At 40.3% G+C, this 26,899-nt stretch overlaps 1 protein-coding gene and 1 non-coding gene across 3 annotated transcripts in view; both read left to right on the top strand.

The window, feature by feature from the left end:
* Positions 1-26,899, top strand: part of LOC126240049 (uncharacterized) — a 69,072-nt gene that overhangs the window by 29,925 nt on the left and 12,248 nt on the right. For both annotated transcript variants that reach the window (XM_049947902.1, XM_049947903.1), the window contains exon 2: positions 24,945-25,069. In XM_049947902.1, coding sequence (XP_049803859.1) covers positions 24,956-25,069 — 114 coding nt within the window. In that variant the 5' untranslated portion in view covers positions 24,945-24,955. The remainder of the gene's footprint in view (positions 1-24,944; positions 25,070-26,899) is intronic.
* Positions 22,511-22,585, top strand: Trnas-cga (transfer RNA serine (anticodon CGA)). The gene has a single exon. It is a non-coding gene; the product is annotated as a tRNA-Ser (tRNA).

Raw genomic sequence — 26,899 nt, 5'->3', positions numbered from 1 at the left:
ATTACTGATCTGTTCCGTAATAATGATTGATTGCACAAGGCCGTAGGTTTTCTAATCCTGCAACTCTGTCTTGTGTATCAGTTGCTACATTCTTCCGTCGCCGTGACTAGCGAGTAGCTAGCCTGATTGGCACACCAAGGAGCTGGGTTCAGTACCAGGTGTCGCAAAGGAATTTCCGTGCAAAGACGTCCAGGAATTGTGGTCGTTATGGAAACAATTTTTCTTGATATATTTCTTTTTCAGTAAGCGCATTTTTAACAGCCCTACAAACATCTGTGCCCTTAGTAGTTACTGTCAACGACAGTATCGGCATCATTTCTTGTTTGGTCTCATTTCCAACACAATATCGAACAACGCAGCTAAACGGTCAGATTTAGTGACATCTGTACTTTCGTCGAGACAGCGAAATACAAGATCACTTTGTGACAGAGCAGTTTGACGCCAGCCACCAAACATAAAATTTTCGCTAATTTTTTTTCCAAAATTTCGATTTTAAAATTGCTACATTAAGCACAAAATAAACGTTATCAAAATGGTAGAAACAAATTCCTGCTACAGAACTTTATTATTTTGATCATTCAGTTTGTTGTCCTGGTTGTAACGAGCTAATCAGTTTGGTCAGAAACGATAGCAGTCAAAAGTTACTGCAATTATAAAATTTCGTACATCTGGCCCTAGTGAAAATCTGATGAGGTAATAGCTGAATTCGGAAGAAAAGACCATTTCCAAATTAAAGAGTTATTTTTCCTCTTTTCAGTAAATTGTTTATATCAACTCAAACTTAATTATTTTATATTCCTCAGAACCTTCAGGATATAAAATGTAGACTGGCAATGGCAAGGAAATCGTTTCTGAAGAAGAGAAATTTGTTAACATCGAGCATAGATTCAAATGTCAGGAAGTCGTTTCTGAAAGTATTTGTATGGAGTGTAGCCATGTATGGAAGTGAAACGTGGGTAATAAACAGTTTAGACAAGAAGAGAATAGAAGCTTTCGAAATGTGGTGCTACAGAAGAATGCTGAAGATTAGATGGGTAGATCACATAACTAATGAGGAGGTATTGCATAGAATTGGGGAGAAGAGAAATTTGTGGCACAACTTGACTAGGAGAAGGGATCGGTTGGTAGGACATAATCTGAGGCATCAAGGGATCACCAATTTAGTATTGGAGGGCAGCGTGGAGGGTAAAAATGGTAGAGGGACACCAAGAGACGAATAAACTAAACAGATTCAGAAGGATGTAGGTTGCAGTAGCTACTGGGAGATGAAGCAGCTTGCACAGAATAGAGTAGCATGGAGAGCTGCATCAAACCAGTCTCTGGACTGAGGACCACAACAACAGAACCTGCGGGGTATAAACATCTTGTAAAGACATTTCATATACATGGTGATTCATAAGGCATGTCACATAATTCGTGTGGTGATTCTAATGTTAAAATAAACCGAAAAAGTCGTATGAACTATGTCCGATTTCCGATCGTTACAGCCGGCCGAAGTGGCCGCGCGGTCCTGGCGCTGCAGTCTGGAGCCGCGAGACCGCTACGGTCGCAGGTTCGAATCCTGCCTCGGGCATGGATGTGTGTGATGTCCTTAGGTTAGTTAGGTTTAACTAGTTCTAAGTTCTAGGGGACTAATGACCTCAGCAGTTGAGTCCCATAGTGCTCAGAGCCATTTGAACCATTTTTTTTTCCGATCGTTACAGAACTGGAGCGGGTTGAAGACTACACACATCCATGAATGATTATGAAGACAAATGTGCATATTACTTATCGAAATGCTGTGTATGCGCTGGGGTGGACAGAATAATGGTGGGTCAGATGACTGATCCTTCCTGCAAGAGGTGTTCAAAAAGTCCCCTGCCTAACTCAGTGCACTTGTCAAAGCATTGGAGGGTGTGTTGTGTTGGACATCGATCATCATCATGGTGGACTTCAATGCGGGCGACAGCATCGGTGATGCGAGCGATAAATCCTTCACGTGTATCCACCTTCGTAGCGTACACATCCCCCTTTAACGAGCTCCATAAACATAAGACCAATCGCGTTAGGTCGGGTGATCTGGCAGGCCATTTACTGGGTCCGCCACGGCCAATCCACCGTTGAGGAAATGTGTTATTCAGATACTGGGATATTTGTTTGGTACAGTAAATCGGTGGTCCATCATGTTGTAGGCACATCTGCCGTCGTTGCTCTAATGTCACATCTTCCAAAAAGTGCAGGTAGGTCTTCTATCATGAAATTTGCATATGCTGCAGCTGTGATGCAGTTTGGCAAGAACCCAGGCATACTAATGAGGAAGGCTCCTTAATTAAAAGTTGCTAAATTTTACGTAGCTAAATTTAAAACATACATGATGAATTCCATGGTCATACACATGGGATTCCCACTGCATAGGTCTAAATTAGTACTTCAATAGATACTGCTCGTGAGAAATAATATACAAATAAAATATAAGGACAAAATCAACAGTCAATAAAAAATGGAACATTCTGACCGATAGAATTTGTGAACCAGTTCAGTAATATCTTGGAGACAGTCTTTATAAGGCGAAAAGCTCGCGCCGTTTTCAGCCAGTCTGCTTTTAGTCTTGACCTAGTCTGTTCTAAGTCTGCTCTTAATTAAGTTTTTATCATTCTGTTCATTTCGTTCTTAGTCTTTGGCTGGTATAGCTAGCCTGTTTTTTAGCCCAGCATCGGAAATTGTTCATGCTGTTCCCTGTTCTTTTAATTCAGGCTGAGAGAACATGTTTTATAGTTATGAACAATAGACAACGAAAAGTGTTTTACTATTTTTGTGACTATAGTAACAGTTTTGTGACTTTTTCTATGTGACTGTGCATGCAGTTCGTGGTCTTGCGGTAGCGTTCTCGCTTCTCGCGCACGGGGTCCCGGGTTCCATTCCCGACGGGGTTAGGGATTTTTCTCTGCCTCGTGATGACGGGGTGTTGTGTGTCTTTTATCATAATTTCATCCTCATTGACTCGCAAGTCGCCGTAGTGGCGTTAAAGAACTTGTGGAGCGGCGGCCGAACCGCCCCGCCAGGGGTCTCCCGCCCACCAATGCCATACGCTCATTATTATTATTACTTAACTGTGTGTAAAGCAGCGTATGGTCACCTCATCCGTACGGTGTTGTGGTCATTGCTTGTTACTACATTTTGTTACTGTATTTTGTCCTACGCGATGTAACAGTGGATGAGCCTGTGTTATGATAATGTGTCCGCACACTCTGTGACTTGCAGTAAGTGAGCACGAGCAAAAATCTGTCATCTAAAACTCCCATGCCACTTAGGCTCCGATGGCTCATTCACGATGAACTTTCGTACTATAACTTCAAATGTAGGCGAACAAATGGGTTATTTCAATTATGTAGGCGTATCTAAATTCGTCGTTCAACGCCGCCCTGAAAGCCCATGGTCTAGTGGTTAGCATTACTGCTTTTCAAGTGCAGTGTCCTGGGTTCAATTCCACGTCAGGTGGGAGATTTTCTTAGCTGAGGCACAGGCTGTCTGAGTCGTTCTAACAATTTTATCTCATCTTCATCGACGTACAAGCCGCCAAAGTGGCGTCAAATAGGAAGACTTGTAACAGTCGACACAATCCTGTGGCGTTTTGCGTACTGACAGAGTTATTCATTCGTTCTTTACACTTGAAACCAGTCATACTTTAGCTTTTCTGTCGATTGGAGCATGTAATCAGTCATTCGTTAATTCAGCACTGTTTACTGGTTTAGGTGACTGAGTCATCACCCAGATATTCTTCTGAGTGAAAGTAAGCTGTAGTGCTTACATTGGGCATCACCACTCGCAGGCGTACATGCAGACATCTCAGTGGGTGCACCAAAGTTAAAATAAGCAATATACAATTTCGTTTAATTATGTACTCAAAGACTAGCTCTTCTTTTCACCATTTAAAACTGATAAATAGCTTGTGCACATTAAATAGTTTTAGGTGCAATTAACACGTAATAATGGAAGAAGCATCACTGGGAATACTAAGTTGAGCAAGCATAAAAGTTCTCTTGGGGTATGTGAACTAGAAAAGAACATTGCCTAATTTTTGTGACTGTTTGCATTCCGTTTTACTGCACCGGTGTGTGATCACTTCGACTAATTAAACAAAACCGAAAATACTGCTTGTCCCGCTCGCTATACGTCAGCGTCCTTCTACTGCCAGGGCCAGGGAGACAGTCGGTGCGAGGAGGTGGCGCGGTGGCCGATCGCAACGCGCCACCTCCTCACGGCGGCTTTTATCCTGGCCCTGACAGCAGCAGGAGGCGGCTATGTGCGGCGGCGCCACGCGCCGGCCACCTGCTGCTGTCTGTGCTAGGGTGACAGCCGGTGCAAGGAGGTAGCGCGTTGCGATCGGCCACCGCGCCATCTCCTCGCACCGGCTGTCACCCTGGCCCTGGCAGTAGTAGGACGCTGACGTAGAGCGAGCCGGAGAAGCCCTCCCAGCCAATGTACACTTTTCTCACTTGTTTGATCTTATCTGACGGTGTCCTGTTCCTAATCCATTACATAGGAAAACATTTTTATATGTCTTTCTTGCATTCACAGCATTAGATCTGCACCAGATGGCCAATATTTGGAATAATTTTTTTCAGCATAAATCAGTTTGGCTTAACACATTAGAATATCTACCAAGTTTTGATGCCATACGATAATTACAGCCAACATTGGATCTCTGTGAATAGCTTTACATTAATTATAACCATCGAGTATGAGCACATATTCAGTGCCTAAATGCACAAAGTAAGTCACAAATCGACTCAAAATGAAGTGCATGAGAGACAGCATTAATCAGTGGCAGAAGTTCACATTTTAAATGAATCACTGAGGGTATGAGGGATGGCATCAAACATCCTTATGTGGTATTATGCTTGTACCACTTGGCAGCACATTTGGAACCAATTTTTATATTCTACAGGATAATCACAGTCTCCAACATTTCACAGAGGTATTACTTGTATGCTAATCTGGAACTAACTCTTGCAGAGATGTGTGCATGGTGACAGCTTACGAGGACTGTACTGCGTGACCTTCTACACGATGTTATGGTCACAGATTGTTGTACTAGTGTGTGTGGTGAGAAGATGCTATTATGTTAAGAGCAGAGGGCAAATTGAAGATTTTGGGGTGGAGTTGTTGTATCAAGATTGACATATGAACACATTGTAATTTCACAAAGTATGTAATGGTTTGGAAGATTAGCTTTTGTTAATTTGGTTGAGCTATTTGTTACAATAGCATTTTGGTTTACAGGACATGTAGTTGACTGATAAAGTGTAAAAGTTCATGGAACCATTTTGTTTACCTAAATTGGAAATAACCTACGATGTCACTAAATCTGCCTGTTTAGCTGTATTGTTCGATATTGTGTTGGAAATGACACCAAACAAGAATTGATGCCGATACTGGCGTTGACAGTAACTACTAAGGGCACAGATGTTTGTAGGGCTCTTAAAAATGCACTTCTCTGTTTAATTACAGTGGCGTTCATGGCCACAGAAGTAAGTACCAGAAATTACGTATTACACTCATGCCCTTGAAATGATGCATACTCGGCTGGCACGTGTATGCATAACTCCGTCACTGTGTGTGTCTTTCAGTCTCTCTCTCTTCCCCCTACCCCCCTATTCATCCTTCCCTCCCTCACTCCCTCTCTCTCTTTCTCTCTTACCACTGAAGCGACACACACACACACACACACACACACACACACACAGGAAAGAGAGGGAGAGAGAGAGAAGGCACCATTGCGACACACACACACACAGGAGAGAGAGAAGAGAGAGAGAAGGCACCATTTTGAAATTTATCACAAATTATCCAATTTACTCAGTGTTGTCATTAATTCATAAAAAATTATGGCAACAAATGTACAGTGGTAAAAGCTGGAACTGAACACCAGTGTTATCATGCAGTGAAGGTACTGATTTCATCTTGCTGTCAATGTACAGCACTTTTTGTATGACCAGAATCTCTTAGGGTTTTCTGCAAGATTTCAAGACAAAGTTGTATTGTGGAAACTATTGAAATCATCTTGCATTGATGTCTGCATTAAATTTCAAGCTTCCATAAAACTCCACCAATCTTGGGATTTTGCACTCTTTTTAATTTAATAGGCTTTTTTCATTGCTTCTGCGACAGTATTCTGACCTGTTTTGTGTACCACAGAGGTCAGAACCATCATTTATTATTTTTTTGGTATATATCTCTTAATTGTTGTTGTTATTATTTCTTTGAATTCAAACATTTGGTTTATTGTTACATAATTGGATCAGACGAAGTTGAGACTGCCTCTTAAAAAGGTATCAAGCAAGTTTTTAACTGTTTTGTCAAACTTGTAATGTCCTTTAAAAGAAATAAACTTGAAGATTACACTGAATAAATGTCTGAACTGCAGGATGGATACAGAACTCAAGTTATCACGTAGCATATTGTAACTGCAAGTGGTGTGCTTACTCTGTGTTACTGTTAGCAAAAACTTTATGTGCATTGATTGGGCAATGTAACTCCCAATGCCAATAAAGAAATTCAGTCACTGCAAAAACACATTCAGCCCCTTAGGCACTGAATCCCTTGTCCCTGTTCAAAACCAATAACTTTGGTCCCTATGCACATAACAAATAAATTAAACTGTCTTACTTCTGAAACAGCAATGGTGGAATGCAATATATTCTGATCTCTCATAAAAAAATTTTAAGTATGCTAACTACAGGCTCAGCAATGTGCAATGCTGGCAGTAATACTTTTAAATGCATATAAAATTCTTTTGGCTGATAAATGAGAACTTTTATGAAAAAACAAACTTCTCTGATAAGATAAGATACTTTATTGTCACATACCATGTTTTTATACAATCAATCAATTGAGAACATTGGTGACATTGAAAATCATATGACCTGGACAGGCAGGTGGTACTGAGTGTTTTTTAGCAAAATTATATTTCAAGTTAAGTTTGGCTTTTCAAAAACAACTACAACTGAAGTTACATTGTTTAGAATACTACATCATATTTACTAAATGATCCACAAACAATGAGATTTATACAGCAATTATTATATATCATCACTAAACCAGCATAAATGCAAATCATCAAATTACATATAGCTTTGTTAACAAATCACAGAAACATTACAAAAGTGAAATTCAGTTTATGTGCGTTCTGGGGTTACTCAACAATTACAAATTATCAACCAACTCATCTATACTAATGTGCTGGCAAAAACAAAAATCATCGTTATTTAACATCTTTACCTTGCTTACATGGAGACTTCTGCTTCCATGTTCAACAATATTGACATACCTACATTACTCTAACACTTGGTGGTTTCACACAGCACACCACAAAAACTGCCTACTCTATCGTCTTTCACTCACAGACAGCTACCTACCACTGTGCACCTAACACTCTCTTACTCCAACACTACAATCTCAGACCACAAGCAGCATCTTTGGCTCTGCGGTCGTGCACAATCAGCGATCTGCATTATAAAGCCTATCAGAGACATACATCGTTTATCATATTCGGGTGCCACATACAAATATTCTAGCGTTTTCCTGACGACTGGAGACTGTGTGGTACTGGGGTGGAAGACTCACGCGTCTCTCGCAGGTGGTTTAGGTATTGTGTACAGCCGATATTCTTCTCAGGACAGATGGCTGTGTCAATCTTCACACTGCTTCTTCTCCAAAGATTTCATGCTGGTTAGGGAAATGATGCTATACTACTTCTCTACTTTTGAAATGATTCATTACTCTCAGAATACTTTTATATGAACTCTACTATATTTTCTTATTCACAATAATACAAATACACAAGTTTCAGATGCTCTTTGAAGTCTCGTAAATCGACCTTGTCTGGAAAACATTAGTGCGTAACATATACCATTACAGTCTCTTTTGGTTTTAATAACCTTTGTCAAAACAGCTCTTGCTCCTATCAAGTCAAACAACAGAGTATATGAGTCTCTAGATAAAATATAATTCATTTGTTCTCAACAGTCACTACTATTTCACTGTAAAAGAGTAGTCCTTGATTACTCCTTGAACTGGACATAGGGCTTCCAAGGCGTGTCCAGCCACCACTTGTTAGCGCCGATAGACTGCCACAACTTTAGTCTTCTCGTAAGAGGTTAGGTTAGGTTAGTGGTGTTTAACGTCCCGTCGACAACGAGGTCATTAGAGACGGAGCGCAAGCTCGGGTTAGGGAAGGATCGGGAAGGAAATCGGCCGTGCCCTTTCAAAGGAACCATCCCGGCATTTTCCTGAAACGATTTAGGGAAATCACGGAAAACCTAAATCAGGATGGCCGGAGACGGGATTGAACCGTCGTCCTCCCGAATGCGAGTCCAGTGTGCTAACCACTGCGCCACCTCGCTCGGTCTTCTCGTAAGACACGCCCATCCTGCACACACATAAAATACGAAAATATTCAGAACAAGAAAGAGATATAGCAATTTAAGTCACTTCGGGATGAAATCAGGAGGAAATGAAATGGCTATGGGAAAAGTTGATGAAATCGTAAAAAAAAAAAATAGTTATTGGAAAAACAGATCTGGCATAAAAGTTAAAAGCAAAGGGTCAACATTAAGAGTACAGTAGGATTTCTACAGAGGAGAGAGCAGACAGGTGAAAAGAGTCCATTGATGGCCTCTAATATGGGAAGAAGTGCCTGCTAACGTGGTAAAAGAAGAAACAGTTATTGATTTGGAGAACACATGGTACACAGTATTAGAGCCAGGGTTTGAAAGAGATATGCTAGACTGTTGACTAAATAAGGTAGAAGGGATTCAAAATATTCCTCCTCAGTTTCTTAAGCCATTGGGGGAAGAGATATCAAGATAGAAAGTAGAGTCTAACAGCCTAGAGACATTGGTGTGTCATCCGACACAGCCAGTGCAATAGATTTTCCATCTGAGCCACTGAGGGCACAAGTGACATAGAGACTAGCCACATGTGTGAATTCCACCAGGGCCAAGAGCAGTGCCGAGGATGAAGATATCGATTTCGCCTCGGCCAATTTCCAGCCAAATACAATCCACCAATGAATGGACAACAACCGACAGAAGCCTAACCGGAAGATAGAACAGCAGCTCTTATCCACTTGGTTACAGATCGTTGTCCAGGGCTGACTTAGACAGCCAATGTCATTCAGTGGTATCTTATAAGTGAACAGACAGTTGTAAGTCACATTTGTTATGTATTGTGAAGTTTATCCACGATTATTTGCACTTAGTCATCAAGGTCCTTTTTTGTGTTATATCACGAGCAGTGTTGCAGACTTCATATTTCAACTAGTCACAAAGATAAGTAAACCTTTTTAACTCATTTGTGTGACTTTGTTACTAATTTGTTGGAGTGTCATAGAAACTTCGTTCTCCTGACCATGGGCCATAGCTGTGTAATAGTGGCAGGGAGAAAGTGTCTTAGCAGTGTACTGCACCAGAAGCTGTTTCACAAATCCACCAGCTCAGCCTCAACAGCAGTAGCAACAAGGCCTTTACAAAACTGGTGACAAGAGTTTACAAAAGACATAACATCAGATGTTTGGAAGAATATCATCCGCACAGTCCCAAAGACAGCCAAGTCAAATGAATGTGAGAACTATCACATAGATTGACAGCACATGCATGACCAGAGAAATATACAGATGAATGGAAAAGAAAATTGAGTATCTGTTAGCTGACATTCAGCTTGGTTTTAGGGAAAAGTAAAGGCACTAGAGAGGCAGCTCTGATAGTGTCACTGACAATAGAAGTAAGACTTCAGAAAATCAAGACAATTTCATTGAATTTTTTGATGCAGAAAATGCGTGTGACAATTAGAAGTGGTGCAACATGTTTGAATCCTCAGGAAAAAGGTAAATTCTATAGGGAATGGTGGGTAATATACAACTGTACAAGAACCAAGATGGAACAATAAGAATGGAAGACCAAGAGAGGAGCACTCTGACTAAAATGGGCCTAAAGTGGGGATGCGGTGTTTCTCTTCTACTATTCAATGTATATATCAAAGAAGCAATGAAGGAAATAAAAGGAAAGCTCATGAGTGGGATTAAAATTTGGGGTAGTAGATTATCTATGATAAGATTCACTGATGACATTGCTGACCTCTGTGAAAGTGAATGCATCACTCATTGGCCTTAATATGAGGAAGAAATATCTGAGAATGTATGTTTTAAGCACAGTATTGTATGAAAGTGAAGTATGGAAATGGAAAAACTGAAAAAGAATAAAATAAAGTTTTTGATATGTAGTGTTACATAAAGTTGCTGAAAAGTAAGAGGATTGATATGTATTATTAAATGGTTAGGACAGCCACAAGCCCTAGTTGCAGGTTTCCTATCTAACAGCTGCCAAAAGCAACAACAATTTGATTCTCAGTATTTCATATAATTATTGGTGTAATTTTAAATGCTTTGATGATCTACTCATTAGGAGAAATAATCTTATGTTAAAAGTTTAAAACAGTAAGTCAAGTATTAAAGTTGCAAATTACATATAAGTCTTGTAACAGTGAACCTCATGGCATGCAAATAGCCCTTGACTTTATTCATCCAGTATTTGCGAATGAGACTACTTTGCAACTTCTAGTAAACTTTACACATAATTTCAAACCTGTTCAAAGCAAACTGATACCTCCCCTACCCTCAGAAAATAATGAAAAGAAAAAAAAAATATCACTTACTACTTTTTGCTGTTCATGCAGTAAAACTTCAGCATCAGGCATGACATTTTAATTTATTTTTTATTTACTACTAATTCTATTGACAACACATTTTGTAGAAAGTATCCATATTTACCACTGAATATATCCACAAAATTAAATCATTTATGACATACAGTTGAAAAGATATGACACCATAAACACTGAGATGCTTAACATCAAATATTAAATGCATCAACGTATTGGGAAAGTAAACAGACATTTGAAGCTTTTTTGGCATGGGAATTTGATTACTTAAAGAACAGGATGTGCATGTTTCGAGGGGAGGGAGGGCTTAGTTGTAAGAAAAGGAATGAGGTTCTTCATGGAACCAAGGGAGAAATGAATGTATGGAAAACAAGCTATAAGAAGCAGTTGGATTACACAGCATGTGTTATGACATCAGGGAACTGCTTTTATGATACTAGAAGTAAAAAAAAATTAAAGGAAGAGATTGGCACGGATCATGAAATCATCATTGACCACATCAACCTGCCAGAAGGCTGATGACAAAAAAAGAAGCTGTAACATTGAATCACAGAGCATTTTGATGAATATTGTCTAAAAAACTGCTTTTACTTGTATTCATAATTTCTTGATACTTACCAAATTATCATGTGATTGAAGCCATATGACCTGGTAAATGTACAGAACATGAGAGGTGCATATCTTTCTGTGCTATGACGAACACATAATCGTTCTGAATATTATGCCATTGAGCGTTGACTTCTGCAACACATTGACAGGAGTGTTTTCAGAGGAAGAGTATAAACCTGCCTTGAGAACTATCTTGATACATAACTCTGTTAAGGGGACCTGTAATCTGGCTCATAGTGCCTCCTGCATCATTCTCATTTTTCATCAACTGCCAGGCTTGAAAATGGATGCTGGAACATTACTTAAAACTGGAATTGGCTCATGTTACAATGTGCACATTCTTACAATATATAGAATTCAGGTCTGTAGTAGGTGGCACATATCTCCACAGCTATTGATCCAAGAAGAACACCACAGAGTATAAATTCTTCACCTTCTAGAAAAACAGACCTAAACCTACATCTGACTAGATTAAAGAGCCAACTACACTTCATAGCAGATGTTATTTCTTTCTTTGTTTCTCTACTGATCCATCATACCAAAGATAGAAAAAAAATGCACTGTGAAAGTTTTGTATGCTAAGGCACACTGCAAGTATTTTTAAAACATGTTGAAAATTACCACTATCATTGCCCACAAGGCAGCTGAAGAAATGTACACCCCTAGCAGAGCAGGAACAGATAGCGCACACGTAACACGATTGGCACATAGCTTTGGCTGGTGGTCCTCCATAACTAGATCATTCAACACAATTGAATTTGCAACATACTCATTATCTAGTTCCATGTGGACCTCGAAGACAAGCTTAGATCAGTATGTACAAAGGCATTTAAGCAGTCATTCTTCCCGCACTTAATATGTAAATAGAACAGAATGAAAATGTAAAATGTTGTACAATGGGAAGCACTCTTGGCCACGCACATCACACTAGTTGCAGTGTATGGGTGTTGATGTATAAGTAAAGAACAACAGCTACCAGTTCCTTTTGAAGTATCGGTGCTCTATTAACAGTGGAGATAAAACTGAATTATATTTTCTTCACATATGTCTGCTAACGGAATCTGTCTTCATGCTGGGTCCTGAGTTTCACAGTAATGTAGATCCAATTAACCTTCCAAATCTTCAAATATGAAATAGGAAGAACACAGTGTACATCTCATTCTCCCAGTGACATACATGTGATTGTGTCATTTGCTGGGTAATTCCTACATCTGCATCACATCCATGCTCTATAAAGCACTATGAGGTGCATGGCAAATCATAGGCATCTGCAGAAGTAGGGGGTTGGGGTGGGAGGGGTGGTGAGGGGGCAGCATTTGCCCTCTCATCTGGTATCTGGAGTTGTTATTCACTGCAGAATTCTTATACACTTTTAGAAGTGAGGGGGTACCCATCTCTTCTTTGGAAAATAATTCGTGTTTTGTGTCACCAGACAAATTTAGTTCTTGTGGTATGACACATCTCAAAACTGAACAACTTATTTGTATATAAAAAATATAATTTTAGAGTTTTGCCCCCACCCCCTCCAGATATATTTCCGCAGATGCCCCCATGGCAGAGGGCATTTTCCCACTGTATCAGTTATAAGGGCTTCTTGTTGTTCCATTTGTGTATGGAGCATGGGAGGAATGACTGTTTAAATGCCTCTGTATGCACTGTAATTAATCTAATCTTGCCCTCATATCTCTATGGCAGTGACACACTAGATTCATCATTTAAAACTTTCTTGAAACCTTGTAAGCAGGCTTTTCTTGGAATAGTTTGTGTCTATCTTCAAGTGTCTGCCAGTTCAGTTTCTTCAGCATCATTGTGACCATCTCCCATGGGTGAAGCAAACCTTTGACCATTCATGCTGTCCTTCTCTGTATGCATCCAATGTCACCTGTTAAAACCTATTTGGAATGGGTCCTGTCAACCCCCCCCCCCCCCTCCCGGCCCAAATTTAAGCAGTATTCTAGGATGGGACACACATGTTACTTGCAAGCTATCTACTATGTAGACTGATTGCATTTCCCTAATATTCTAGCAATGAACGAAAATCTGCCACTTGTTTTACTTACAATAGGGTCTATGTAATTGTTCCACACAAGTGTTATGTTGAGGTATTTGTATGAGTTTACCAATTCCAACTGTGACTTGCGGATATTGTAGTCACATGATACATCATTTCGTTTTGTAAGGAGCACAATTTTAAATTTCTGAACATTTAAAGCAAGTTGTCAATCTTTGCACTACTTTGTAATCATATCAAGATCCAACTGAATATTTGGCAGTTTTTTTTCAGATGATTCTTCATTACAGATAATTGTATCATCAATGAATGGTCTGAGGTTATTATTATATTGCCTGTGATGTCATTAATATACAATATGAATGGAAATGGTTCCAATACAGTTCCCTGGGGCACAATGAAGTTACTTTTACATCTGCTGATGACAATATGAACAGAAATGGTTCCAGTACAGTTCGTTGGGGCACACATGAAGTTACTTTTACATCTGCTGATGACTTTCCATCCAAGATAACATGCTGAGTCCTCCCTAGCAAGAAATCCTCAATCCTTTCATAAAATTCTGTTTGTAGCTGATACAATCATACTCTTGATAATAAGAATAGATGCCATGCAGAGTCAAAAACATTTCAGACATTACAAAATACTGCATCTACCTGACTGCCTTGATCCATGGTGTGTGAGAGTAGTGTGAGCTGAATTTCACATGACTGATGTTTTCAGAATCCAAGCTGGTTGGCATGGAGGATGTCATTCTATCTGAGATATCTTCTTTCAAATGATGTTCACTTTTTTATAGTACTGGAAATTGTGGTTTGAGCTATGATAACTGAGCCAATAAGAATTCAGAACATCAATACCTTTTTAGTACAAAGAAACCATGTAGAGATACTTTCAGTTATGAGGGAAAGACTGTGTATTTTTAGTTAAGCAGTGTACGGGAAGAAACACCTAAATATATTCACTATGAAAATCTAGTTGTTTTTAAATCAGAATGTAAATTGCAAAAATAGAAGAAAGAATTACACAAAGAAAGCAATCTGTGCTGAAATGAAATTCAGAAAAATATGCAAGAGAAATGATTATAAAGATTTAGAACTGCACTCAAAGGACAATGTACTGTTGTCAATGGAGATGTACAGGACTGGCTATTTAAATTGCAAGTGAAATGGACATTTGTGATTACCAAGCTTCTTTGTGCTCATTAAGCAGATTCAAGAAATCATATAGAACAGGAAATTTAGAAGTTACAAAGTTAACATTAAGTAAATGAATACATGAGATTCCTTTAATCTTTAACTCTGTAGAGTAATTTGCAGCCGACATGAAGATGAAACTTGCTGTTTTACCTGCAACTGCTGACCTGTCAGGTTTTATGAAACAACTGCCCTTTATCATTTCATGGTGAAAAAATAAAAGACAGTCAGTTAAGCAATCATAATTCTACTCACATCATTATTGTTCTCTATGAAAATACATTACATAAGAGTGTTATGGCATGTTTTTATGCAACAGTTTTAGTATGTATGAGAAGATTACTATATCCACATATTTCTATCACTCTTCAGAAACCCCCGAGGCAAATTAGAACCAAAAATTTTTAAAAATAAAATTAATAATGTTATAGTTGATGTATCAAAATCTGGAAAAATGTGAAATAATAGTTCGCAACATCTTACCAACTGCAGGAAATAATTAATTGTTTTTATTGGACTTTTAGCCTGGTCACAACAATCCCTCCATCTTTCAGGAGAATGACACAGACATTATTGATGCATTATGGAGTCTACCAAAACAATTGCCTTGATTAGGAAATTCTATGGATTTTTGAAAAAATATTTTCTTCCTTGAGGAGGAGAGAGGAACAACTCACTCAAAACCCAAAATGATGATATTTGAGCGACCCACCTGTAGTGAGGGCGAGAGAAGACAAAGATGAAAGTTAGAGGAGGGGATGTGATCAGAAAAAGAGTAGGAGGTCAAAAATAGCACACCGATAACCACTGTCCCACCTTCAGTCCAGATATGATAAAGTGAGCAGCAAAGACAGATTAAGAGGAAAAGAAATGAATAATGAATAGTGCAATTAAGAACAAGGGAAAAGCAGTGCATGGAAACATGGGGGGGGGGGGGGGGGGGGGGTTTGAAGACTAAACATTGCCTATGTATTATATTGTCTCTGACGAAGGGCTCCTCAGAAAACTTAGCAACGTGTGTCTCTCTTGTTTATGTGGCTATCAGCCTCTCAGGCCATAAACCATATAATGAGTTGTTGCATTAGCTCCTTATAAAATTACATTTCCCTTTTTATCATAGTTAAAACAGAAAAAAAAACTTCATCAGGTTACCTTCCATTCAGCCTGCCTTCCACAAACAGTATTATTCAATGAACTGTAGGTGAAGCCCAATCAACAGGTATTTACATGCATTGTGCAAAAGTAATAGTGGTATGTAATATACAAGCCATATGAGTTAAGCCATTAGTTGTAAGTTTTTATGACATCATCTAACTATGTACTTCTTGTATTCTTAGCATTGAGAATGGCTTGCTTGTAGCTGAAATCTAGATCTGCACAATAAAATTTAAAAAGGATGACTGCTGCAATCTATGATTTACAAGGAGAAAAACTGCTAAAGGTGATTTATTTGCACTGCACTTAGTAAAGTTGAGAACGAATCTTTCACTCTGAAGTAACCCCTCCCCATAACCCATGGACCATGCTATTGGTGGGGTGGCTTAAATGCCTCAGTGACACAGGCAGCCATACAGTAGGTGCAACCACAATGGAGGGGTATCTGCTGAGAGTCCAGATAAAGATGTGGTTCCTGAAGAGGAGAAGCAGACTTTTTAGAAGTTGCAGGATCAACAGTCTGGATGACTGAATGATCTGACCATGTAACATCAAACAAAATGGCCTTGCTGTGCTCGTGCAACAGCCAGCTAAAAGTAAAGGTTTAGTTAAATGATGTTGACATCCTCTTGGGTAAAATATTCTCAAGGTAAGATAGTCCTCTACTCAGGAGAATGGCATCACCAGGAGAAACAAAGCTGATGTCCTATGGATTGGAGTGTGAAATGTTATATCTCTTAATTGGGCAGGTAGGTTAGAAAATTTGAAAATGGAAATGGATAGGCTGAAATTAGATATTGTTGTAACACACAACGTAAAAATACACCATCACTTCTAGAACAAGTATAGCTTGTGGTCACAAATATGAGGTTTAACAATGAGTACAATGTTCAGGGTGCCACATGCCTAGACAGTCACAAACCGTTTAGTAACAAAGTGAATTATATGTGGAGCCAGTGCAGTTAGGGTGAGTGCTAGGTGGCCATCACTCACTTATGCATGAGGTAGGTGGAAATGAATGTTACTGTGCAATCATCCTGTGCTGTTTCTCAGCCGCCATGTCTTTTAGTAGCAGCCACTGTTGGAGATGTCAGTCAGTGCCCAATGCCTAGATGATAGTCAGGTGAATTAACACAGATATAAAGGGAATTGGTGCAGTCAGGTGCAAGGAGGAAGGGATCTTCTAGTCAGGTAAATACAGGGTTATAAATGAAAAATCAAACAGGGCTAATCCATGAATAGGTTTAATAATGAATAAGAAAGTAGGAATGTAGGTAACCTATTATGAACAGCATAGTAATACATTATCATAGCAAAGATAGATACTAAGCCCATACACATCACAGAAGAAGAAGTTTATATGCCCACTAGCTCCCCAGATGATGAAGAGATTGAAGAAATGTATGATGAGGTTGAACAAATTATTCAGATAGTTATGGGATACAAAAATTTATCTGTGATGGGGGGCTGGAATTAAAGTAATAGGAAAAGGAAGACAAGGAAAAATAGTAGGTGAATGTGGACTGAGTGAAAAGAATGAAAGAGAAAGCCATCTGGTAGAATTTTGCACAGAGCATAATTTTATCATTGCTAACATTTGGTTTAAGAATCATGAAAGAAGGTTGTATATGTGGAAGAGACCTGGAGACACTGGAAGCTTTAATATTGATTATATAATTGTGAGACAAAGATTTTGGAACTGGATTTTTAGACTGTAAGATATTTTCAGAGGCAGATGTGGACTCGACCACAATTTATTGGTTATGATCTGTAGACTAAAATTGCATACGTAGGAAATAAAGGTGAAAGGACCTGAATAACTTAAAAGAACAGGAGGTTGATTAGGGTTTCAGAGGGAGCATTAGGCAACATCTGACAAGAACAGAGGAAAGGCATACAGTAGAAGACAAATGTGTAGCCTTGAGAGAAGAAGTAGTGAAGGCAGCAGAGAATCAATTAGGTAAAATGACAAGACCTAGTAGAAAGCCCTGGATATTGCAGGAGATACTGAATTGGAATGATGAAAGGAGATAATATAAAAATGCAATAAATGAAGCAGGCAAAAGGGAATACAAATGTTTAAAAAATGAGATTGGCAGGAAGTGCAAGTTCACTATGCAAGAATGACTCAAGGACAAATGTAAGGATTTAGAAGCATGTTTCACAAGGCAAAAGATAGATACCACCTACAGGAAAATTAAAAAGGTTTTTGCAGAAAATGGAAGCAGATGTATGAATATGAAGAGTTCATATGGGAAACCAGTACTAAGCAAAGAAGGAAGACCTCAAAGGTAGAAAGACTAAACATTATAGAGGGTCTATACAAGGGAGATAAACTTGAAGACAATGTTATAGAAAGGGAAGAGGTTGTAGATGAAGATGGGATAGGAGAAATGATACTATAAGAAAAATCTGACAGAGCTCTGAAAGACCCTGGAGTTGTCACCATATTGTAAAAACTACTGATAGCTTTAGGAGAGTCAGCCATGACAAAACTATACCATCAGTTGTGCAAAATGTTTGAAAGATACTTAATATGCTCAGACTTCAAGAAGAATGCAATAATTACAATTCCAAAGAAAAAAGGGTGATGACAGGTGTGAATATTACTGAACTATCAGTTTAATATGTCATGGTTGCAAAATACTAACATGAATTCTTTACAGAAGAGTGGAAAAACTGGTAGAAGCCAACCTCAGGGAAGATCAGTTTGGAATCCGAAGAAATATACAAACATATGAGGGAATACTAACCCTATACCTTCTCACAGAAGATAGGTTAAGGACTGTCAAATCTATGTTTATAGCATTTGTAGGCTTAGAGAAGGCTTTTGATAATATTAAACAGTGGAATGATGGGTTGGAATATTAACAATTATGAAAGGAGCTCTCCCTTCATCACCCAATGCCGCCCCGGATTGGAGCAACTGAACCATGTTTTATGTTAGGGCACTGATTATCTGTCGTCATGCCGAGAAAAGGAGGGACACTTTACCCATGGTCCCACCCCTCCTAAAATGGTGTTCCATCAGCCACCCAACCTCTACAACATCCTAATCCATCCCTATACCACAACCAACCCCTAGGTGCAAGACCTGCCCAATCCACCTACCTGGCACTTCCTATTCCAGTCTTGTCTCAGGCTTGTCCTATCCCATTACAGTCCAGGTCACCTGTGAAGACAGCCATGTTATATACCGGGCTACTGCAATCATTGCACAGCTTTTTATAGTGGTATAACTACCACTCCGCTGTTCACCAAGATGAATGTCCTATGCCAAACTCTGGCCAAGGGCAAAGTGGACTAACCTGTGGCACAACATGCAGCTGGCAGGTGAGCAGATCATACTCAGTTTTAATGGCTGTTTCACAACCCAGACCATCTGGATCCTCCCCTTCACCACCAGCTTTTCTGACTTGCACAGATGGGAGTTATTCTTACAACACATTCCCCGCTCCTGACATTATCCCAGCCTGAACAGCCTCAACCAATGATAACCTACTGTCTCCAGACCCTCCACCCAACAGTTTCTCCCCCCTCTGTCCTACAACTTCCACCAAATTCACATCCTCTCGCTCTCATTGCACTCACTCTCTGGCAGTGCACACACCAGTCTTCTCTCCTCTCTGCTCTGCTCCTCTCCTTTTCCACTATCCCACCCCCTTTCCCACAGCCTCATGACGCTGCCCAAGTCTTGTCCTGTCACATTCTAAAGTAGTCCCTACATGCTCTGCCACAAAATGCTCTTCTTCCCCCCCCCCCCCCCCCCCGCCCTCCCCACATCCATCTGTACTCTGCCGTCACACCTCCTTTCCCACCATGCTCTCAATTGCTGCTTTTGTTCAATGTAACAGTGGCAGTCCAGCTAAAGCCACCAGATATACCAATCCTGTGTGCCTGGGATGTACCTGTTTGTGTGAAAGTGGGTGTGCTTTCATTTCTTTTTGGAAGAAGACCTTTGCCAAAAGCTTAGTGTGTAGCAGTCTTTTCTTTATGTCTATCTGCAACTGAGGGTGTTGTCTTTCTGGTGAGTAGCAATCTATCTTTTTCATAAATTTTGATAACATTGACTGGAATACAATCATTGAAATTCTGAGGCTAGAATTGGTAAAATACAGGGGCAAAAGGCTATTTCATCTTTTACAGAAACCAGACGGTGGTTATAAGGGTAGAAGGGCGTGAAAGGGAAGCACTCATTGAGAAGGAGATGACACAGAGCTGTAGCCTATCCCTAGTGTTATACAACCTGCACATTGAACAAACAGTAAAGGAAACCAAAGAAAAATTTGGAGTGTGAATTAAAGTTCAGGGAGAAGAAAATAAAAACTTTCAAGTTTGCCAGTGACATTGCAATTCTGTCAGAGACAACAAAGGACTTGGATGAGTAGTTGAATGGAATGGACATTGGCTTGAAAGGAGGATAGAAGCCGAACATCAACAAAAGCATAATAAGAATAATGGAATGTAGTCATATTAAATCAGGCAATGTTAATGGAATTAGATTACTTTTTCTATTTGGACAGCAAAATAACTGATGATGGCAGTTGTAGGGAGGATAGAAAATGTAGACTGGCTATGGCAAAAAAAAAAAGGGTTTCTGAAGAAGAGAAATTTTTTAACATCAAATATACACTCCTGGAAATGGAAAAAAGAACACATTGACACCGGTGTGTCAGACCCACCATACTTGCTCCGGACACTGCGAGAGGGCTGTACAAGCAATGATCACACGCACGGCACAGCGGACACACCATGAACCGCGGTGTTGGCCGTTGAATGGCGCTAGCTGCGCAGCATTTGTGCACCGCCGCCGTCAGTGTCAGCCAGTTTGCCGTGGCATACGGAGCTCCATCGCAGTCTTTAACACTGGTAGCATGCCGCGACAGCGTGGACATGAACCGTATGTGCAGTTGACGGACTTTGAGCGAGGGCGTATAGTGGGCATGCGGGAGGCCGGGTGGACGTACCGCCGAATTGCTCAACAGGTGGGGCATGAGGTCTCCACAGTACATCGATGTTGTCGCCAGTGGTCGGCGGAAGGTGCACGTGCCCGTCGACCTGGGACCGGACCGCAGCGACGCACGGATGCACGCCAAAACCGTAGGATCCTACGCAGTGCCGTAGGGGACCGCACCGCCACTTCCCAGCAAATTAGGGACACTGTTGCTCCTGGGGTATCGGCGAGGACCATTCGCAACCGTCTCCATGAAGCTGGGCTACGGTCCCGCACACCGTTAGGCCGTCTTCCGCTCACGCCCCAACATCGTGCAGCCCGCCTCCAGTGGTGTCGCGACAGGCGTGAATGGAGGGACGAATGGAGACGTGTCGTCTTCAGCGATGAGAGTCGCTTCTGCCTTGGTGCCAATGATGGTCGTATGCGTGTTTGGCGCCGTGCAGGTGAGCGCCACAATCAGGACTGCATACGACCGAGGCACACAGGGCCAACACCCGGCATCATGGTGTGGGGAGCGATCTCCTACACTGGCCGTACACCACTGGTGATCGTCGAGGGGACACTGAATAGTGCACGGTACATCCAAACCGTCATCGAACCCATCGTTCTACCATTCCTAGACCGGCAAGGGAACTTGCTGTTCCAACAGGACAATGCACGTCCGCATGTATCCCGTGCCACCCAACGTGCTCTAGAAGGTGTAAGTCAACTACCCTGGCCAGCAAGATCTCCGGATCTGTCCCCCATTGAGCATGTTTGGGACTGGATGAAGCGTCGTCTCGCGCGGTCTGCACGTCCAGCACGAACACTGGTCCAACTGAGGCGCCAGGTGGAAATGGCATGGCAAGCCGTTCCACAGGACTACATCCAGCATCTCTACGATCGTCTCCATGGGAGAATAGCAGCCTGCATTGCTGCGAAAGGTGGATATACACTGTACTAGTGCCGACATTGTGCATGCTCTGTTGCCTGTGTCTATGTGCCTGTGGTTCTGTCAGTGTGATCATGTGATGTATCTGACCCCAGGAATGTATCAATAAAGTTTCCCCTTCCTGGGACAATGAATTCACGGTGTTCTTATTTCAATTTCCAGGAGTGTAGATTTAAGCGTTAGGAAGTTTTCTTCTGAAGGTGTTTGTCTGGACTGGAATGTATCCATTTATGGAAGTGAAACATGAACAATAAACAGAAATAGAAGATTTTGAATTGTTGTGCTACAGATGAATGCTGAATATTAGATGGTAGAGCATGTAATGGATGAGGTGGTACTGAATAGAACTGGAGAGAAAAGAAACCTGTGGCACAGCTTGACTAAAAGAAGGGATCTGTTTATAGGACATATTCTGAGACATCGAGGTGCACCAAATCAATATTGGAGGGGAGTATACGTGTTAAAAAATGTTGTTGGTGACAAATAAATGAATAAAGCAAGCAAATTAAGAAGGATGTAGGTTGCAGTAGTTATTTGGAGATGAAGAGGGTTGTACGAGATAGAGATGCTTTTAGAGCTGCGTCAAACCTGTCTTTGGACTGAATACAACAATAAATAAAACATGTCTGATAATGTCAGTAACATTTAAAGAGTAGGCCATAAAGTGTACCAATGTAGTTCAGTTGATAAGAACATTTCTCATGAAAGGTGGAACTCCAGAGTTCATTCCACATCTGGCTGGCAAACAATTTTAATTTGAAACCTCCTGGCAGATTAAAACTGTGTGCCGGGCCGAGACTCGAACTCGGGACCTTTGCCTTAGGGGACAAGTGCTCTACCAACTGAGCTACCCAACCACAACTCACACCCCATCGCAGGAGAGCTTCTGTAAAGTTTGGAAGGTAGGAGACAAGGTACTGGCAGAAGTAAGGCTGTGAGGACGGGGCGTGAGTCGTGGTTGGGTAGCTCAGTTGGTAGAGCACTTGCCCGCGAAAGGCAAAGGTCCCGAGTTCGAGTCTCGGCCTGGCACACAGTTTTAATCTGCCAGGAAGTTTCATATCAGTGCACACTCCGCTGCAGAGTGAAAATCTCATTCTGGAATCTTAATTTCTCAGGAAATTTTCTTACAGCATTTTTCTGTTCTAAGTGAAAGATTCATTCTGATAACAACTCATATGCTGTGACTGGACTATTCTTCATACTATTCCTTTCCTAATTTATAATGACAAGCTACACATTAAAAATGCTTCGTTTGAGTGACTTCGTGTATCATAACCAGAAGTTGTACCACTGCAGAGGATTTTTTTCAAGTAAAAGTGATGATTCAGACCCACAAAATCAAACCAAATACCTCACAAGCATAATACAGTTCATACAGTTCATACTTGGTAGAAAAATACCATGACCTGTCACAGTTGGTGTACCCATGTAAATGAGTTTTCATACATTAGGTACTGGGTTCATTTACCCATGGATGATAAGTTTAGCATACAAATCTTCCTCTTTAACACATTGACTGCCACATGCACTATGATGGATGTTCCACTGCCAGGCCAGGCACATGGAATTGATGTGCAACTTATCTGTGGCTACTGCTGGGCACATGGAATCAAGTCTGCAGTTCCGCAATGGTTGGCAGTGGCCACACAACAGTCAATGTGTTAATGCTTGCTGTCAGATTTCCATGCTTGTGACATGTACCAAATGTCATTTATCTTTATAGGAGTGTCCATGTGTTCATTTTGCTGTCTGATTTCTTCCCATTATGTGATCATGTTGCTTATATAATTCTTTTTAGCATAATTTAGTCTGAGGAATGACTGTTGAAGTAGATAAAGGAAATAAGTTCAATTCTCATTTGTTGCTGAGGAATACTGACTTAAAATCACATCCGTGCTGACTGATATGCCACCTACCTCACTGTTAATCACACTAGTGGCTTTAATGTGAGTCATTTATATCCTTGTTTTAGGTACTAGGAGTTACTGAACTTAGGAACCCCTATCACATACATATTGTTTGTAATTAAAATTCTGGAATTTGCAGCAATAATCCTTGCATTTAATCAGGCATATCTGTGTCACAACTTTCTCATGTAACAAAACATAAATAGCAATAAATTGTGATAACCTGTGATGAGAAAAATCTGGAATGAATCTTTAAACCTATTAATGAGTGACAGACCATTTTACTGGTCAATCATGGTGTGGTTTTTATGCAGTTCTACATTACATTTCATCCTGATTCCAAGCTGAGTCCTTATTTCAACCTCAAGCCCACAATGCACAGACAACTCCAGAGTGAAAAAAAAAAGAACAGAAGTGAAAATTTATTCTTCTGTGCCAAAAGATGTTATTTATTTAAAATATAGCATGTAAAACTTTGAGTCAAACTAGGACTCATATCCAATCATCTGTCTTTGTCAGCAAGTATTATTCTAATGACTGCCATCTAGACTGACTGATAGCTTCATTCTCACATGTCAACCTGTTTATGGGCCACCGAGGGGAATAGTTTCCTGCTGCACAAGATCCAACACTGCTTATCTACTCATAGTTCTGGGCCCTAGACCAAGACATGCTATATCCTCAGTCCTTAATTGCCTTCATTCCTTTTCTCGCATCCCTTCACTTGGCCCTCTTTATGTATCACTTTCCTGGATGTTGTCATCCATCTCTTAACAATCTCTATTCATACAAAAGGCATCCCTCCCCACTAAAAAGTCTCTCCCATAGAGTCTAACTTCCCACAGTCCTGAAAATGATACAACTACTATTCAAGGAGTGGGGAAATAAGTGGAGAGATGAAGGGAAGGTAGGTTGAGACCTATGGGATGGATAGGCAGCAATGAAATAGGATAGGACTGCTATATGAGTCAGGTTATCTTGTTGCAGGCAAAAGATGTTGCTTATTAGCTCAGTTAATGAAGACCAAAGAAGACTGATCAGGGGAATAGTTGCAAATTTTTGTATTGGGTAGGGTACTGCCGTGAACAATGCGCTAAAAATTGTGAATGGTGGGGTGTGAACATTGGGTTGGGTGGCATTTAAGGATCTCCTTTACTCTAACTGACACATTCCCTTGTCCCAGTCAAGCAGTCAGATTGGAGCAACATTTCTGTATGTGAGTGTGAATTGTTTTGTTTTGTTTGTTAATTCTGAGAAAAGACATTGCACAAAAGCTTAGTGACAAGTTCAGTTTTGTTTATGTACCTATCTACTGCTAAATCTGTCAAATATATGGTGAGTGGGTACCTTTCCTGTCAATAGTTTTACAGATGTTTTAATTATTATAAGATATACACCTAAAATGTGTCAAATAAGGGTAACTATTTTAAAAATAAATTACATATTTTACTGTTGAATATACACCACTGAAAATTAATTCCAGGAGGACTAGAGATGGATGCTAAACAGGCTAATGTGATTGCACTGCTCATCAGTGGCCTCATCTTATGTGCAAGTGCTATGCCTCAAGGAGGAGCTGATGCCACAACTGAAGGCCCACCAATGCCTGTGAGTAAAATTCACTGCAAATAAATTCCTTATAGTCTCAGAACCAAATTCAACACTCATTGTCTCAGTGAAAAAGTAAAGTGCTCATGAGGGGAGAAGAAAATTAAATGAAACTTCATGGGTTGAAAGGGTATGTGATGTTATTGCAGTGATTACAAAACTGAGTCATATTTACAAAGAACTTTGCACCATGGGTGCACTTAGTATGACGTTGCACCCTCTCTGGCCTGGATGCAGGCACTGATTCAATTGTGAAAGGTGTCATAAAGCTGTTGTCCCCGCTTTGAGGCAAGTGGCCCACAACTGTTGTAACTTATCCTTGATATCTTAAATACTGACTGTGGAACAGAGTTGATGTCTGGCTGGTCCCACACATGTTCTGCTTGGATCAGATCGGGGACCTTGCTGGCCACAGAAGTACCTCAACATCACACAGACAGTTCGTAGAGACACGAGTGGATGACTATTGTTCTGTTGAAATATGGTACCACAATACTGTCATGTCAGAGATAACATATGAGGATCCAGGATGTCCATGACGTACAGTTGGGATCTAAGGTGTCACCAAGTGGGTCCCCACACTATGACACCAGTGGTAACACTACTGTGTATAGGAAGTAAGGGACCTTTACCAGTTTGCCACCATCTTCGCTAATGACTGTCATCCAGGGTAGTGCAGAACCATGATTCATTGCTGAACACAATGCAACACCATTCATCAGCAGTTCAAGCTTCCAAATCATGGCATCACTCCAAAGACAGTCATTTGTGTTGTGGTGTTGGTGGCAGCCTAGGGTATGGTAATTCCCTAGTCTGTCTGCTGGCAGTCTCCGGCACCGATGGTGCAGGATGACACAGAATGAGACCCCTTTCAAACTCTGTCAGATGCTGGTAATATCTTCATTCTGAAGACTATCACAAAAACAGTATATCTCTTTTTTAACAATGTCTTAGTTCAAAAATTCAAAGCTAAAATGATAACCTGCTAAAGAACATAAAGACATTTACTTTGGCTCAGAAAAATGATGCCCAATATAGAAGAACACACATTTCCAGTAAACTGCAACAACCACAAAACATTCAGCTACCAATAAATTTAAGAAAAGCTTGAACAACTTATTGACTCCCAACTGCTTCGGTTTCTTAGCACAAAGACACATACATATACATTCTGTGACTTTGTAAATTAAAATTATCTTCATCTTTTTTTTACTTTTCCCGCACCTGTTAGATCTTCATTATTACGGTTCTGTTGAGTGAACATCAGATTTAAGTGTATTAATTATTATTGCAACATATATTCTGTATTATATTTTTCTGACATGTTCCAGAGCCAAGAGCATATGCTCAAAATGGGTCTATGGTATGATCGATATATCTAATTTAATCTAGAGGCTGACTCAAAGGTTGTGCTCTACCTGGCTACATTATTTTGAGTACACTTGACTGTATAGAAATGACTAGGTGATTGGTGGGAAACCACTGTAATTTTCCTCCACAAACTGGAAGGGTCTCAGGAAACTGGTAATTATAGGCCAGTCAAATAAACATTTATTGCCAGTGAGATGACAGGGTGATTCTGTGATGATGTTACAAACCTTCAGGGATGATGGAGAAGGGTAAAGGTATCAGTTTGGGGTGAGGGACCCTGATTGGGAAACAACTGAGTCAGAAGTTACCAGCAAATCTTTCTGATACCTCTGACAGTGGAATATGTGTATTGGTAGTGTTGTTGCTAAAACTGTAGAGTAGGCAACTTTCAGAGGTGGCAGCATGAACCAAAATAAGAAAAAAATATCCAATAAACAAGGGCTTTAAATGCATACATTA

This window comes from Schistocerca nitens, chromosome 1 (genome assembly GCF_023898315.1).
Source record: "Schistocerca nitens isolate TAMUIC-IGC-003100 chromosome 1, iqSchNite1.1, whole genome shotgun sequence".
Classification (NCBI taxonomy): domain Eukaryota; kingdom Metazoa; phylum Arthropoda; class Insecta; order Orthoptera; family Acrididae; genus Schistocerca; species Schistocerca nitens.
Note: the sequence above shows the minus strand (reverse complement) of the source record. Positions and strands in the feature narration are given on the sequence as shown.